At 43.9% G+C, this 18,309-nt stretch overlaps 2 protein-coding genes across 6 annotated transcripts in view; one reads left to right on the top strand and one right to left on the bottom strand.

The window, feature by feature from the left end:
* trappc12 (trafficking protein particle complex subunit 12) overlaps window positions 1-318 on the bottom strand; it is a 37,753-nt gene extending 37,435 nt beyond the window's left edge. The window contains exon 1 of one of the 3 annotated variants that reach the window (XM_068338289.1): window positions 278-318. The gene's annotated coding sequence lies outside the window, so the exon portion shown is untranslated. Of the gene's footprint in view, window positions 1-37; window positions 207-277 lie in introns of those variants that run through there. The other 2 variants (XM_068338291.1, XM_068338290.1) reach the window with 2 other exon arrangements.
* Window positions 319-496: 178 nt separating this feature from the next.
* eipr1 (EARP complex and GARP complex interacting protein 1) overlaps window positions 497-18,309 on the top strand; it is a 75,222-nt gene continuing 57,409 nt past the window's right edge. Inside the window, exons 1-3 of one of the 3 annotated variants that reach the window (XM_068339693.1) lie at window positions 497-647; window positions 4,193-4,276; window positions 17,368-17,500. In XM_068339693.1, coding sequence (XP_068195794.1) covers window positions 606-647; window positions 4,193-4,276; window positions 17,368-17,500 — 259 coding nt within the window. In that variant the 5' untranslated portion in view covers window positions 497-605. Of the gene's footprint in view, window positions 648-4,192; window positions 4,277-17,367; window positions 17,501-17,683; window positions 17,803-18,309 lie in introns of those variants that run through there. The other 2 variants (XM_068339695.1, XM_068339694.1) reach the window with 2 other exon arrangements.

Below are 18,309 nucleotides of genomic sequence, written 5' to 3' on the forward strand. Positions count from 1 at the left end.
CATCGATGAACTACAGCAATAATATCGATCTGTTCACCGTCTGATCAGAAACGCTCGTATCGATCCCCGCCGCTCTACACCCACAGAGCGGCTTCTCATGCTACATTAGCCAGTTAGCTGCTGCTAGCTCACGTTTAGCTGCTTGTATACGTCATATTTGTGCGTCACTACTCGTCGTCCGCGTCTTAACAAGGACGGACACTCCTGCCGCTGGGCTGACGTCACTGGAGGAGAACGGAGGAAAGAAACAACCTGGAACACGAACACGACTTCTTACCTGACGGACTGACAGAACCAACACTACTGCGCATGCGTGACTTCCTACGTCTCAGCAAGTACGGGAAGACAGAGAGGACAAACTTCATGCTGGCGCTGTTTCTGTATTCCTGACTACGTTTACGTAGATTTAGACACGTCCGTAACGTTGGATCTCTGTCTTTACGGCTGAAATGCGTTCGCTTCCTTTGCGCCATCGCGGAAGTGGAGCTGCTCTGTTGTGACTGAGCGGACCGGAGCAAATCCGTGACATATCCAAGTGTTTTCACTGCTAGATTACATTTTCTGTTTTTATAAGACGAAGAATTTTCTCCAGGACCGAACCGAGGATGGAGGACGACGCTCCGGTTATTTACGGCCTCGAATTTCAGGTATTGACTTGTGTTCAGTGACTTAACACGAAGTGAGAGTTCAGTGTTTTCTGTGTGGATAACAAACCAGCATTCACTGGTATTCTGCATCAATGGATGGATGGAACTCCAGTCTTCTCTGTCTCCACGTTCTAGTGATTACATTCATGAAAGCAGTTTAACGAGTAGTAGGAGGTGAAGAGACGGATCCAACAGGGACGGCTGGAGGAAAGTGTCAGTTTACCAGAATGAAGGATTAGAGACAGTGGTGAGGACATGATGGATTAGAGACAGTGGTAAGGACAGACATGATGGATTAGAGACAGTGGTGAGGACATGATGGATTAGAGACAGTGGTGAGGACATGATGGATTAGAGACAGTGGTGAGGACATGATGGATTAGAGACAGTGGTGAGGACATGATGGATTAGAGACAGTGGTGAGGACAGACATGATGGATTAGAGACAGTGGTGAGGACATGATGGATTAGAGACAGTGGTGAGGACATGATGGATTAGAGACAGTGGTGAGGACATGATGGATTAGAGACAGTGGTGAGGACATGATGGATTAGAGACAGTGGTGAGGACAGAGATGATGGATTAGAGACAGTGGTGAGGACAGAGATGATGGATTAGAGACAGTGGTGAGGACAGTCATGATGGATTAGAGACAGTGGTGAGGACAGCCATGATGGATTAGAGACAGTGGTGAGGACAGACATGATGGATTAGAGACAGTGGTGAGGACAGTCATGATGGATTAGAGACAGTGGTGAGGACAGACATGATGGATTAGAGACAGTGGTGAGGACAGACATGATGGATTAGAGACAGTGGTGAGGACAGACATGATGGATTAGAGACAGTGGTAAGGACAGACATGATGGATTAGAGACAGTGGTGAGGACATGATGGATTAGAGACAGTGGTGAGGACAGACATGATGGATTAGAGACAGTGGTGAGGACAGACATGATGGATTAGAGACAGTGGTGAGGACAGACATGATGGATTAGAGACAGTGGTAAGGACAGACATGATGGATTAGAGACAGTGGTGAGGACATGATGGATTAGAGACAGTGGTGAGGACATGATGGATTAGAGACAGTGGTGAGGACATGATGGATTAGAGACAGTGGTGAGGACATGATGGATTAGAGACAGTGGTGAGGACAGACATGATGGATTAGAGACAGTGGTGAGGACATGATGGATTAGAGACAGTGGTGAGGACATGATGGATTAGAGACAGTGGTGAGGACATGATGGATTAGAGACAGTGGTGAGGACATGATGGATTAGAGACAGTGGTGAGGACAGTCATGATGGATTAGAGACAGTGGTGAGGACAGAGATGATGGATTAGAGACAGTGGTGAGGACAGTCATGATGGATTAGAGACAGTGGTGAGGACAGACATGATGGATTAGAGACAGTGGTGAGGACAGACATGATGGATTAGAGACAGTGGTGAGGACAGACATGATGGATTAGAGACAGTGGTGAGGACAGACATGATGGATTAGAGACAGTGGTGAGGACAGACATGATGGATTAGAGACAGTGGTGAGGACATGATGGATTAGAGACAGTGGTGAGGACAGAGATGATGGATTAGAGACAGTGGTGAGGACAGTCATGATGGATTAGAGACAGTGGTGAGGACAGACATGATGGATTAGAGACAGTGGTGAGGACAGACATGATGGATTAGAGACAGTGGTGAGGACAGAGATGATGGATTAGAGACAGTGGTGAGGACAGACATGATGGATTAGAGACAGTGGTGAGGACAGAGAGGATGGATTAGAGACAGTGGTGAGGACAGACATGATGGATTAGAGACAGTGGTGAGGACAGCCATGATGGATTAGAGACAGTGGTGAGGACAGACATGATGGATTAGAGACAGTGGTGAGGACAGACATGATGGATTAGAGACAGTGGTGAGGACATGATGGATTAGAGACAGTGGTGAGGACAGAGATGATGGATTAGAGACAGTGGTGAGGACAGTCATGATGGATTAGAGACAGTGGTGAGGACAGACATGATGGATTAGAGACAGTGGTGAGGACAGACATGATGGATTAGAGACAGTGGTGAGGACAGAGATGATGGATTAGAGACAGTGGTGAGGACATGATGGATTAGAGACAGTGGTGAGGACATGATGGATTAGAGACAGTGGTGAAGACAGAGATGATGGATTAGAGACAGTGGTGAGGACAGACATGATGGATTAGAGACAGTGGTGAGGACAGTCATGATGGATTAGAGACAGTGGTGAGGACAGACATGATGGATTAGAGACAGTGGTGAGGACAGAGATGATGGATTAGAGACAGTGGTGAGGACAGAGATGATGGATTAGAGACAGTGGTGAGGACATGATGGATTAGAGACAGTGGTGAGGACATGATGGATTAGAGACAGTGGTGAGGACAGATGATGGATTAGAGACAGTGGTGAGGACAGAGATGATGGATTAGAGACAGTGGTGAGGACATGATGGATTAGAGACAGTGGTGAGGACAGACATGATGGATTAGAGACAGTGGTGAGGACAGACATGATGGATTAGAGACAGTGGTGAGGACAGAGATGATGGATTAGAGACAGTGGTGAGGACAGTCATGATGGATTAGAGACAGTGGTGAGGACAGAGATGATGGATTAGAGACAGTGGTGAGGACAGTCATGATGGATTAGAGACAGTGGTGAGGACAGACATGATGGATTAGAGTCAGTGGTGAGGACAGTCATGATGGATTAGCGACAGTGGTGAGGACAGAGATGATGGATTAGAGACAGTGGTGAGGACAGTCATGATGGATTAGAGACAGTGGTGAGGACAGAGATGATGGATTAGAGACAGTGGTGAGGACAGAGATGATGGATTAGAGACAGTGGTGAGGACAGAGATGATGGATTAGAGACAGTGGTGAGGACAGTCATGATGGATTAGAGACAGTGGTGAGGACAGAGATGATGGATTAGAGACAGTGGTGAGGACAGTCATGATGGATTAGAGACAGTGGTGAGGACAGAGATGATGGATTAGAGACAGTGGTGAGGACAGAGATGATGGATTAGAGACAGTGGTGAGGACAGACATGATGGATTAGAGACAGTGGTGAGGACAGAGAGGATGGATTAGAGACAGTGGTGAGGACAGACATGATGGATTAGAGACAGTGGTGAGGACAGCCATGATGGATTAGAGACAGTGGTGAGGACAGCCATGATGGATTAGAGACAGTGGTGCTGAACAGGAAGTGGAGCTGGAGGAAATGAAGACGTTGAGGTTCTCTAGGAGCGACCAGGTTGGATCAGAACTGAGTTCCTCAGAGGAACAAGGTGAGATGTTCTGGAGACTCTGATGGTTTGGACCCGTCAGATGGATGTGGTGAGGGAGACGTGAGGACAGCTGGTGTTAGAGAGGAGGATGAAGAAGATAGTCTGACATGGAGAAGGACGACACGCTGTGGAGACCTCTAACGGGGTCCCTAAGACAGTTTGATCTTCACGTTATTCACATATTCTTCCTTTACTTTCAGGCACGAGCGCTCACAGCCCAGACAGCTGAAACTGACTCCATCCGTTTCCTGGTGGGAACTCAGTCTCTGAAGTTTGACAACCAGGTAAGGGAACGCTTCAGGAGGGATTCTCACAGCCCTGGATTGAACGACTGGAGGAGACGTTCACTCCCTCGGCTCTGCTTCAGTTCATTGTTCTGGTTTGTGTCCCCATACATTTGTTCTAGTTTTTTTTGTGTTTTACAGAAAATAACAGATGAATGTGTCGACTCAAGTCAGTTACATAACTGAACCATACAGAGGCAGAGACAAAGCAGTCTTAAATAATTGTCCTTTAAAAGTTCATGGTAAAATACTGAAGGGGCTACGCAAAGGATCATTTGATATTATTGTGTAATCCTCAGCGGTGTTTGCAAATTTTTAGTTAGCTTCCAAAAATTATTTAAAGGTCAAAAACATCAGGGTCAACAGTTCTCAAAAAATTTCTGGGAGCAACAGTTCTTCTTGCTTTAGTAAAATAAACCATCATCCAAATAGAAAATACACTGTTTATTCTCACATTCTTCTGCACACAAAAATGGAGCATGACAGTACCCCCCACTCCCCCGCCCCCCAAACACTGACACCTTTCTGACGTTAACCTGACAACAGGACACAAACACTCCTTTTCCTCCATCTAACAATACAAAACACTAAAAATCATTGAGACCAGCTTCATGGGATTGTTATGATTGGCTGCAGCGCCCCATTCCCAACCTGGGGGGGGCTCTGCTGCCCTGGTTCCGCTTCACACCTTCTCTGATGGGGCAGTGTAGCCGTGGTCATGTCTTCCAAGACAATGGTTATGAATATTTGGAGCATAGCTCATTTTGTTTTCTTGATGGATTTTCATTTTGGGAGGAATCCTTTAAGAAATTCTTCGTGTTGTGGATTGAAAGAACAGCGTGTGAACCATGAATGTTGGACTGGAATGTTTGACTTGAATGTTAAGACTTTGTTGTTACTTAACATGAAAATACTTATTTGATAAGAAGGTGAACATTTCTCATAGGAGTTTAAATGATCAAAAACAAGATGCTAAGAACTGAAGGAGTGAAAACCTCTGACTGTAAAGACAAATCATGAAACTAAAAGATGTAAAGGACAGCTTTATATTCTAAATAGATGGCCTTGTGTTGCTGTAGCTAATTAAATTTTCCATTAATCTTTTTAATTGCCTTCCAAAAGCAAGACTAACCAGGGGGGCAAACATTCCGCTTATGCTCAGTTCAATGTATGAAAAGTACACATTTGTTTGTCTTTAATTACTTTGTCATATTCAAGATGTCCGGGGGGGGGGGGGTCGTCATTGGTTTTATGGTATGTCTTATAATGATAATAATTATGAGAATTGAGTTGCGTCTGAACTGTATGTTTGATCATTTGTTTATTAACCCGTTTAACAATTTGGGTGGAAACTAATTTTTGATAAACACTGTTGATGCTGAGCTTGCTTTATAAAGGGAAAGAAAACACTTACTAATTTTAGCCTTACATTTTCTTATTTTATTTTTTGTGAAATGTTAGAATTAGTAAATAGCGCTAACCATACCAGTCAATGACAGCCTGATTTTCTTTGATTGACAAAGGAGCAGATCTTTAAGAAGCTCAAGTATTCAGTGTTAGCTTGATGTAGATGATTGAATGACTGTAACTATTTTATTGTTTTTATATTATTTATATACCCCCTTATGATTTTCTTCCATGTTCTGTTCAACAGAACACAGTTGTCACAGAGCAGATCGAAGGTCCTCCTCAGAGACAACAGGAAATTATCACAACCAGCAAATCTCACAGAAACACTAACACAGTACCTGGATTAACAAAATACTGCAGTGATGAATTCATTCTTTGTCAACACACTAATCATCCATCTCTAATTCTTCATGGGTAAACAGTTATACATATTCTAGTATATTTATTTTGTGTCAGTCTTAAATTTATCATTTTTTAGCGCTGCTAGGGACCGCAGGTACGACTCAGGAGGGACTCCATTCTGAGCAGGAGACAAGCTGTTGTGTGTGTGTGTGTGTGGTTTCTCTGTGAAATCTGTGTGTGTGTGTGTGTGTGTGTGTGTGTGTGTGTGTGTGTGTGTGTGTGTGTGTGTGGTTGTGTGTGTACATGCATGCACATCTTGCAGAGGTCATTACGGAGACAGATGACAGAAACAGTTGGCTATAAACGGGGGAGAAATAATTAGCTCTCGGAGAGAGCGGGAGAGAGATCTCTGCCTTGGAAAAAAAAACACGCCTATTTTCTGGCAGCTTTAGGTGTGAAAAGAGTTTGGCTCTGAATGCAGACGTAGTCCAATCCAAGTTTTGTGTAGCGAGTCTAATGCAGTGCTTGTTGGGAAGGGTGACAATACATGTGAGTCAGTCTGTGTGATTCCTTATAGCACACTGTCAGTATCTTAATATACTCATCCTAACACTTCCCTCCACTCTGGCATGTTCACAGAGATGCAGATTCATCTCATGTTGCTGTGTAGTCGTTTATGGGTTTATGGAGTAATGAAGGTTCTTATTGCTCACCTGTTCTCTGTGCTCTTTGCTTTAGGTACAGGTGGACATTTAGATTCAGGTTATTTTTGTAACGTCTCAGTGGAAGGTTGACCTCCTTCAGAAACGTGGGGAGATCTTAGCTTGAAGTTCACATGAAGTAGGGATGCCACCTCCAGCCTTTTCCCTCTAAACCAGGAAATGCACAGATTAATCATTTTCATTCATTCCAATCGTCTTGTCTTCATCTGTGGGTCACGCTCACACCTACAGACCATTTTACAGTGACTAGTTCACTTGGATTTTGTGTTTTTGATGACTGGAGGGAGGAGACCTGGGAGACAGGTGAGAACATACAAACTCCATGCAGAATGGCCCCAGGTGGAATCGAACCCAGAACCTTCTTGCTGAGAGGTAACAGTGCTGCGCCACCAGGCAGCCCACAATTTATTCTTTATATCTAAAATATTTTGAACGCTCAGAAACCAGTAGATGTACTTTTAGACCTCCTAAAGTTATGTTTAATGTGGTCTCAGGCTGAATTAGTTCTATGATTGACATTTAAATAGCCTCTTTGTCTTTATATGCTTTATCCTGCATGAAAATCTATCCCATAATACTGATCACCAAACTCGTTTTTATGTATTATTTCTTTTGCCATTTCATCATTTATGTGATCCACAAAAAGAAAACCCCTTACCACTTAACCTGTGGCTGTGTTTGTGTAGTTCTTGGCTCAGACTGCTGTGCTGGACCGTGGAGGCAGCAGCGATCACCTGAAGCATCCCAAGTGTTCATTTATTGACTTGTTGTGTCGCTGTGACTGACAGCAGTAATCTGACTGGCTGTTAGCATTCGATCCACTCCAGCCTCTGATCTGCACTGACCTTCACCGCTGCCCTCTGTCCACGCGTGACCCAGAGCAGAAGAAGCCCTGCGTCACCAGCGTTATCGCGGCTCAGGGTTTGTCAGTGAGTGCTTCCACAAGTGCTTGTCGAGAGCACGAAGCCCCTTTCTCCTTCCTACTTTGTGGAATTGTTCACAGCAGAAAACTGGTCAATCACACCGTTTGTTTGTGTTCACACAGCGCAGGAATACATCTGCTGAGGGGTGTGTGTGGGCCGTGTGTGAACAACGCCTCACACGTCTCAGCAGCTGTCTTCAGTGTTCAGCTTCTGTTTCTGTGCACCATCGTCCTCATTCCTGTCATTAATCAGGCTAAGACTCTGTGGATGTGGAACAACTACAGCGGCCAGGTGCGATTCAAAGTCATTACCGGTAAACACATTCTACTTTTATTATATCTTTCTCTCAGCAGTCATCTTTATCAGTGTCTGTTAACCCGTCTGTACAACGATAGTTCTTATTCTGTCTGTCCATCCATACATCTTCTTGTAGACGAGACAAACCTAATCGTCTTGTCTGCAGTCTTTGATCCACCTGGTGGGTTATGGGTCTGTTAAAGCCCGTCCCAGCTGGCTATGGGTGAGAGGCGGCGTACGCCACAGGCGTGTCACCAGAACATTACAGGCAGGGCTCGAAATTACGCCCATTTTGGTCGAAAATGCGCCCAAATTTTTATCAGTGCGACTATTAAATATACTAGGGAAAAAAATCTGGAGCGCCTTTCTTTGTGAGACGGCGCTCCTGCGGTCCTGCCAGGAACCAATGGGAGCGCAGCTGCGGCTGCTCTCCTGGGGGAGAGAGGAGGAACGGAGATGGACGGAGCGTCTCTATCGCTCCGTCACTGCCTTGCTTTTGGGGAGGTGCTCCTGAAGTCTTTGCTGGTGCTACTAACTTCTACATTTGGGAGCACCAGTGCTACCAAGAAAAAAAGTTAATTTCGGGCCCTGATCACAGGGGATTTGGTTTTTGATGTTTTAAAAGAAAATACGAGCCTGATTGTTCCACAAATATCTTTAGTGGTTAGCGTGGTGTTCTATAAGGGTAATCAGAGTCTAACCCAAAGCTACCTCTGATTGAGTCCTCAGTGCACGGCAGGAGGTGTGTTCTGTGATGACTCACACAAACATGTGGTTTCAGACAACTAGCATTTACTGCTGCTGTCTAGAGGTTTGTACCTTTCTGGGTCCAAATGGCACCAAATTGTGGTAATTCCTGCAGGACTAAAGTTGAATGTCACTTTGCAACATGGGAGTTTCCTACTCAGCCACATCGAGGCTGAATGCTGCTGTTATTTCTCCAGCAATGCACGTCATGTCCACGGATGTGAGTTTGATTTGAATGACACTTGACTCCAAACTAACTTTTCCTGGAACTCTTCCTCAAGTCCGTTTTTGACTTGAGATACTCTCCTGCAGCTCCGTCTGATACTCTGGACGCCGTTTGCTTCAGCTCTGAGAGAAGGTTCAGCAGTTCATCTGTATGTCCACACAGAGGAGCTTCATCAGTTACCTTGGATGGATCAGATTCTCTGTTTTCTGTTTGAGATGTGAGATCCAGTCTTCACCCAACGCCTCAGAGCACCAACGTGAACTCTTTGGTTGGGGGCAGCGGTGTCTCAGCGGTAGAGCGGTCACCGATTGGTGGATCGACTCCCGCTCCCGCCCATCCATCCCCACAGTGTGAGCTGATAGTGGGAGGCGTCACCTCACCACTGCCAAAGCACCTCTGAGCAAGGCACCATCACTCTTACAAGCTGCTCAATTGGGACGCACCCCAAAGTCGCTGCCCGTCACTCTGCCTCCCCCTGTCTGGTTGTTGTGTACTAATCACACGCCTACGGGCCCCTAGTGTGGTGTGTTGTGTTTCAGGGGCCTGTACACGACATTGTCTCTAACACATATATGTATAGCTGAGTGTAAAAATAATAATGAAGGGGACTTTCTTCTTCTTCTCCGTATCACACAGAAGTGTTATAAACCTTTCCAAATCCTTCCCCTGCTGAGTCATGACATCATTTCCTGTGGTATCAGTCAGTATTTAGCTGGAAGAGAGCTGTGAGTGACCTGCACCTCTGTTGTCTTGGTGACCAGATTTGTATTCTTTTTATAAGCCTTCAGCGTTTCTTGCTTCTGGAGAAGGATGTACTACCAAATGTGGTGGAGTGGTCTCTCCTGGAGAAAGCGTGACGGAACCTTCCCACTAACCCCCCCAGGTGCAGTAAACTGTTGGCGTCCACAGGCGTGATGTGGAACCACCTAGACAGGCTCAGATGTCGGCCCAGTAGTTATAGACCTGACCACATACTCTACCCATCCATTTTCTACTCCACGTATCTACCTTGCACTAGCTTCCCCCAGCGTTCACAAGCTCTGGGGCAGGTGAGATGTTCTGCCCCTCCACTAGTTACACAGTGATAACGTCAGTACATTGAAGTAACTCAGTGTTGGTCCTTGTTGTTTTTGCCGCTGTGGTAGTCATGTGACCTCACACACTACACTCGCTGGACGCCTCCGCTCCAATGTCGTTGCTACGGAAACCTGTCAGATCAGCCAATAATGTGGCCCAGTCTGAACAGAGCCAGATCCCATTTAGACACCTGCTAAAAGCAGTGATAGTCAGCCCTAAGGATCAGGAGAGGACCCCCCCACACACACACAGGGAGAACACACACACTCTGGACAGGAAGGACTCCAACCAGGACCTTCTAGCTGTGAGACACGAGCACTACCCTCTGCACCACCGTGCTGCCAGACCCAATGACACAATCCATCAATGATGGAAATTTGTAAATCGACCAGTTCTCTCCTCTGCAAGAAGATGGACGGATGGGTGGGTGGATGGATGAATGGATGGATGTTAGCAGTCCAGATAGTTCAGCCAAACAGAATTTGTTAACCTCTAGAATCTATTATTGAAGGTATTGTAGCTTATATATAACTGCTAAGGATGTGGTGGTATATACTATACCCACTTGTCTTTGTTTTTAGATTAAAAAAACAAACACCTGGTCGGGACAGGTCATCTTTCATGTCATGCTCTTTGACATAAGTCTGAATTAGTCTATTTTATTCCCACCATAACTTTGCTGGCCAACAGCGGTTGCCTCAGTTCGTCTACATTTGAATCTCCAGTGTGAAAAATGTTTTTTTTTTCGTTTGGCATTTGAGCCCTGATAGCTTCTGCTGTATCCATAAGCCTGCTGGCCTCTCCACCTCCCATTAAGCATAATGCAGGATGGAAATGTCTCTCTTAACTCGCCGAGCACCTCTCAAATCCCTCAGAGACCAATAGCTGGAATGACAAATCGTAGGGCACGTCGGCCTGGCATTTAAGGCTGCTAACGAGATAAAGCGGCCGGCGCGGCACCTCTCGCCGCTCGCTACTCCTCCACCCTGCTTACTGTCATCTGTGCAGCTAAAGAGCTTTAGCAGAGAGGCCCCTGAAGTGGGGGCCACGAGCCAGCTTGGCTTTATCCTACCCTTACCCCCTGCTCCCAAACTGTCTTCCCTCCTCCTCCCTGACTCAATTCCTTCCACCATCGGAACATAATTAAAAGTACTGGGCTGGTTGCCCAAGTGGCTGAAGGCTATGAGTCACTCCCCAGGACTGGAGGAATGAGAGATAAATCACCTGGGGGAGAGGGATTGGAACTTCTCTCTCCTCTCACACCTGGGTTCATTCGGGAGGACCCTATTACTCGGCCCTCCAATTACCCTGTCCCGCCAGCCTGAATTTATTTGTACCGCTCCCCCACCACCATAAAATTATAACTTTGCGTAATATAATTTTTTTGCTCCATGCAGTCCAACTCAAGGTTAATAGCTGCAGAGCTGACTTTGAGGAGGCTGAAGGATGCTGCTGCACTGATGCTCTCCTCCTCCTCACAGCGCTCCTTGTTTAGCCTGTAAAGCAGAGCAGGGGAGTGGGAGACTCTAACAGGAGTTATTGTCCAGTGCAAACCCATTAATGATACCCCAAGGTGCTGTAAGTGTCTCTCTTATGGGAGAAACCACCATTAATTGTCTGATCAAACCTTGAGACCCTCACTGTTTTACTGCATTGGTGGCCCTGAACTGCATTAAATCCAGGGCCCTCGTAGAATACATTTCCATCTAATGAAAGCAGCTCAGTAAGGAGGACTTTCTATTAACTCGTCATGGATGGAAAGTTTATCTGTGTTGTTGAACTTGTGTGCTGTAAAGTGCAGACAGCTGTTGGTTATGTCTTCATGCATCAGTCCTGATCTTTACATAACATCCAGGAGCCTTTAGAACTCAACTGGTGCTGAATGGTTTCCAGTGTTCCCAGTGTAACTTAAGGTCAGTGCAGACGCGTTTCAAAGTGACACTGGACTCTTTCAGACCACTCAGCAGAGCTGCTGTGGTGAAACTGTCTGGTCTCAGGGTGAATGAGGTCTAGTGACGTGTGTGACCCTGTGTTTATATGATATGAGGTCTAAGTTCGATTTGCTGCTGAACCCATATCTTCATTGATCACCTTTTCTTTAGCTTCACTCACATCCACCATCTGCCTCCAGCTCTCATCACTCACTTCCTCAATCACACACACCCACCACCCAAAGTCCTCTGCTTTTTTGTCAGTACTGGAACTACAACTAGGCAAATTGGTTAGATTTTGTTTTCCTATCTTAGAACAATATAAAGTATGTTAAACTGTAGTCATGCCTGAAGCTGGTGTTTGGAACAGATGCACGTAGGGTTCCAGCTGTCGGGTGTTGATGTGAAGTGAACAGACAGATACATTACGAGTAGTTTCAGCCTGTCTCCCAGCAGACCTCTGGTCTGAGCAGAGCCCACGCATCCTTCAACATCCTCCTGCACCTCATGGATGTGAAACAAATGGTAAGTTGGGACCAGGAATGCTGAGCGTGTGCATTGTCTGAGGTCAACAGTAACAGATCTTGTGTGTGATGTGATTGGGTGATGAATGTGGATTTAATCTGAAAATACTTCATACACCAAGCTTTCATTTATTAAAACTAAACAATCTTTTGCTGAGCTGCTTTGTTTGAAAGGACTGCAACAAAAACCCAACAACCCACCAAAGCATTTAAATAACAGTACGCAGTGTTTTGGTGCTTGGGCTCCCAATAACAACACAGAAGTATCACAAAGGATTGTCTCCACCCGACCCTGATAGATATCTACCTGAAATGACTCTGACGTGTTCACAGATTAGATGGAACATTTATAGCTACTGTAACTGAATTTCTTGATATCCACCGACAGAATCCAGTGAAACTTCACATGTGGTTTGTGTGACTCCAAAATGGGTGCATCTTATAATTAGTTTCTTCAGTTCCGTAGATATTTTTACATTTATTGAAATATTCATACTTAGACGATGCTGACATCGCTCGTTGTTGTACTCTGATGGAGTTATTTTTCTATCCTTATCAGCATAAAGTGTTTTTAGAATGTTTGTCAATTTGGGGGAGAATTTATGTTTTTTGACTCAGAGTTAATAGTTTTAATTCACAAACATGACTTGGCTTTAACTTCTAAATGTCAGTTTCACTAAAATAGAGTACAGTATTGTATGTCCCAAGACGTTTTTTCTTAGCAATCCAGTCTCTACTACCATTGTAAGTTTTTACACAGACCAGATGGGAACACTACATTAGTTACAGGATTTGATCATTTTTAGTAAATACATCATTCAATTCTTCTATTTCTGCAAGAATTAGAGTAATTGTGCAATTACACTTCATTGTGCTTAACTGATTGGTTATAGACTATGCAAATCTGAACAGGACATGTGAAATTAGAGTGAGCTTTGGTACAAAAGATCTGAATACACAAAATGTCTTTTAAATAGTACACAATTTAACTGCTCTGACAGAAAATCCCTCTCATGTAATGTACCTCATCTTCACCCTGCTTTTAAAATGGAAATTTGCCTGTAAAAAAAAGAGAGCTTTTAATCAGTTTTATTTTTTGTACCTTTTCCTCACTCCTGCAACAGGAGATAATCACAATTCCTGTGAATCCAGTTGTAAAAGTGACTTAATTGTTGCTTTTAAGATCAAATCAAGATGGAATATCACAAAGTCTTTGAGGTTGTCAGGCTAAAAAAGAAGTAAAGCGATGCCTTGAAATAACGTCTTCTGTCAAGAGAGAGAGACGGGTCGTTTGTTTCAGGGGAACCAGAGGAGTGTGTCTGGTTTTGAATGAGAGCTGGTGTGTGTGCAGATTTCACGTCTTCAAACAAATGAACGGATGAATGGACTTCAGAGAGTCTCGACTTAGTAAGATCATATGGAGTCATTACGTTGTTGGAGAAGAGCAATGCAGTATCACAGAAGGAAAATTATTATAATATCAAATAGTTAATGTAATATTTTAATATAATTAAACAGTTTGTATAGGTAGTCCACAATTTATGGACATATGACTAATGTCCTACAGTTCCCCTGTCTTCTCTGTCAGCATTTTTGCTTTTTATTATGGATGATAAAGCAAAAGCTGACTGACTGTTGTTGGATGTGCTTAAAAACTGGTGGACGATAGATATCGGAACTATACATACATATTTTAATATGATTATGTTTTTATTCTTATTTATTGTACAGTAACATGATATGATGTGCTTTTAACAGTTTTCTATACATTTTGTGAGTAAAATATTTGTGGCTGACAGGTATGAAGTGGAGTGAGATGTTGTAAACTTGATTTCAATTTTTCAGTGTTTTTTTTTTTTTAAGTGAAAACCACAACTCGAAACGACCTGTTTTTATTTTATTATGCGTTGTTTTAATGTCCTGTTATTGTTTCTGGTCAGTCATAGGGAGTAGTACTTTTGTATTTTGAGTAGTAATGACATTTAAATAACCTCAGACGGTGGTTATAGATTGGAGTTTCGGAAATGGTTGTGATTTGGATCTGGGTGTCAACGTGTCAGTGTTTTATATTCCTGTTGAAGTTGATAAGAATTCATTTATTAATTCATCTTCTTGAAGACAAGGCGATTATAATCAGCTTATCTTCAGCTTACGGGTTACACTGGAGCCGATCCCAGCTGGCTACAGGCGAGAGGTGGGATACACCCCCGACGAGTCGCCAGCTCATAGCAGTTCCACACAGAACGACAGACAGTTACGCTCACAGACATACCGATGGACCGTTTAGAGTAACCCCTTCACTTTAGGGTTTTTGTGGTGTAGGACGCTGAGGAACCCTAACCCCAACCCAGACACGGGGTGAACATGCAAACTCCTGACAGGAAGATCTCTGGTGGAATTGAACCATGGACCGTCTTCCTATGAGGCAACACCACCACCCACTTCATATCAATGAACTGGAATTCAGTTAAAATTTAAAAATCAACCTCAAGAGATGATATTCAAATTCAGTTTATCAAAGCAGGTGTTCCGGTACAACAACACATATTCAAATGATGTAGTGCAGTTCCAGTTTTGAAGGGAAATTATTCAGAGAAATGCATTCACATTCAAATATGATGTAGAGAATAAAAACCTCTGCAAACGTCTGTAAAGCTGCTCCTGCATCTCAACTGGATCTGGTGCTGCTTTAAAATCTGATCACCTCTCCACGTTCTGAGGGACGTCTTTATTAGAAATGAAATCCATCCAGGAAAGAGCTGAGAGGTTCTGGTAAGTACCACCAGAGAGGGAAACAACAGGGACACAGCTGGTCAAACCCACATGGGTTCACATCAGTTTTCACTATCTGAGAATCACCATTGTATGGATGAAGTCACAAACACCTTTTGTTTCTCCATTATGGATTAGTAAATAATGTCATGTATTCATTCAACCTGCATTTGAACCCACAGTGTGGCAAACTGTATGAAAGAACAGACAGACGTTAGAGAGGAAGACCTTCAGAGGTAGTCCTCAACATACGAACACAATTGGTTCTGAGAGCTTGTAAGTTGAATTGTTGTTATTAAATTTCAATCTATAATCACATATATATACAGTGATCCCTCATTACTTGCGGTTCATGTGTTCCAGGAACCACCCGTGAAAAATTAAAGTCAGTGATATAGCGATGAACTATTTATCTTATTATTTAGGGTAATCTTCTATCTGTATTACCTTTAAAACCCTCTGATAGACTGTTTAAAACACTTTTGTGTCTCATGGAAGTCAGAGACTCACTGAATGTAGCACACTTCCTGATGCTGTCAGCCAATAGAATGTGTGTACGGTATCACGTGACTGCCTACTAAAAATCTGCAATGAGGTGAAGCTGGGCATCTTGAAGCGTGAATGCGCTAGGGATAATTGTATATAGATATATATATATAAATTATATACAATATATATATATATATATATATATATATATATATATATATATATATATATATATATATATATATATATATATATATACTGTATATTACAAGAGCAGTGGAGGCCAATATCTACCACAGTAGATCTGACCCAAGGCGCAGGCTATGTAAAGAAGCCCCAGAGTCAGTCCAGCATGTGGTAGCAGGGTGTAAGATGCTCGCCAGCTCAGCATACATGGAAAGGCACAACCAAGTAGCTGTGATAGTGTACAGGAACATCTGTACCCGGTATGGACTAGAAGTACCCAAATCCCAAGGGGACATACCACCGAAGGTGGTTGAGAACGGCAAGGCTAAGATCCTGTGGGACTTCAGCTTCCAGACCGACAAACAGCTGCTGGCTAACAAACCGGACATAGTGGTGATGGACAAAGAGCAGAAGAGAGCAGTGGTGATAGATGTGGAGATTCCAGCTGACGCCAACATCAGGAAGAAGGAACACGAAAAGATTGAGAAGTACCAAGGGTTGAAAGAACAGCTGGAACAGATGTGGAAGGTTAAGGTTAATGTGGTCCCCGTGGTAGTAGGAGCACTTGGGGCAGTGACCCCCAAACTGGAAGAGTGGCTCCAGCAGATTCCTGGAACAACATCTGAAGCCTCAGTCCAGAAGAGCGCAGTCCTAGGAACAGCTAAGATACTGACAGAACCCTCAGACTCCCAGGCCTCTGGTAGAGGACCCCAGCTGGAGGATGACACACAGATACCACCCCACAAGGGTGAGAGGGACATTTTTTTTTGGTATATTATTACTTAAAAAAATCAAGTTTAAATCATTTCACTCGACTTGACGTTCGTCCATCCCAAATCAATTGAAAATTCTTAAAAGTACATAATATCATGTGACTGTGCAATAAATCAGAATAAAAACTAATAATCATGAAAGACAGAGACAACAACAAACAACAAGAGGGGGAGAAGAGGGTTGGAGCGGTGTGGGGCTACTCGGGGGGGCGGGGGCAGAAAGGGGAACTACAGGACAATAGTTGGATATGGCAACATGTGTTTGTATCTCAAACCAACGCAACGCAAGTCCAATGTTCATAAGTAGAGGACTATCTATAGTGACAAATGATAGCACAAATTAGCCAGGGACTCTTCCCACAGAGCAGATCTAAACCAAACCGGCCCATTATTCTTTGTGTGGTTAGAAAATGTTGAAAAATGTCCAGTGTTGCTGAGACTAGAAATAAATCCTGACCACCATCAACAGGAAACTGTCATGAGTTTCTCCTGGGCCTCTCTGTTTGGAAGTGCACACGTTTCTGGACATTATTATGAACAAACATACAAACCGACCAGCCCTGCATGTCCTGGTTGGTGCTGATAATGACTGGAACCACTTCCTGGTAAAAGTGCATTCAGTGTTTCAACTCCAGCGTCATCCTGAAGCTTCTTCCTGTCTGCTTCTTCCAGATACACATCATTGACTTTGATGATGAGAATAACATCATTAATAAGAATGTCCTTCTGCACCAAGCTGGGGAGATATGGCACATTGGCGCCAGTCCTGCCGATAAGGCTGTGCTCACCACCTGCTATAACAAAAGTGAGTCCTACTGTTTCCATCTGTCTCTGACTCCATCCACTGACTTTTTACTCTCACTCTTTTCTTTCCGTTTGTTTTCGTCTGTTTGGCATGACCGTATCTTCTTGTTCTTCTTGTCTGTTTGTGATTTTGTCTTCCATCTAATGATCTCTGTATAAATCATAACATGTCATTGGCTTTAAGCTGGCGATCAATGACAGTCTATCTGTCTTAGGCTTGATAGCAGCGACTGCAGCGCTACAAGGCCTGTTCACACTGATAGAATCAATACTAATGTGTGAACACAATGACCCAAATAAAAGGTAATCGCTGTGACTTTGACGTCCCTGTGAGGCAGGAGAAAATCATTCAAGGTCACATGCCCATTGTCTGCTTTCTTTCTTCCTGCCGTCGTAAAAACTCGTAGAGGATTTTGGTTTTGTGTTGCGTTCAGACAGTGTTGTTAGTAGGGTGGAAATCATCAGGGTGTCACAGAACATGTAGTAAAACCTGATAGAACCAAGTATCATCTCCTTCATCTGCATTTCTCCAAGCATGGTTCTGTTGTCAGCCCATAACTGTTTCTGTGGAAACAGCCTTGAGAAACCCTGCTTTTATTTTAACAAACCAAAAGTGATGAGGGTGTGGCCTTCATCATCCGTGACACACTGGTTCTGACTCAATAATTAGCAGTTCTAACAATCTGACCTGACAACATGAGGATGCTTTTGCTAACTTCCGTTGTTCAAAGCACGATTTGATTGTGAGGATTGTTTCCAGACTAATATTTGGTTATCATTCCCCCGTGGCGCCACAGGAGCCCCAACACG

The sequence above is a fragment of the Antennarius striatus genome, chromosome 17 (genome assembly GCF_040054535.1).
Source record: "Antennarius striatus isolate MH-2024 chromosome 17, ASM4005453v1, whole genome shotgun sequence".
NCBI lineage: Eukaryota > Metazoa > Chordata > Actinopteri > Lophiiformes > Antennariidae > Antennarius > Antennarius striatus.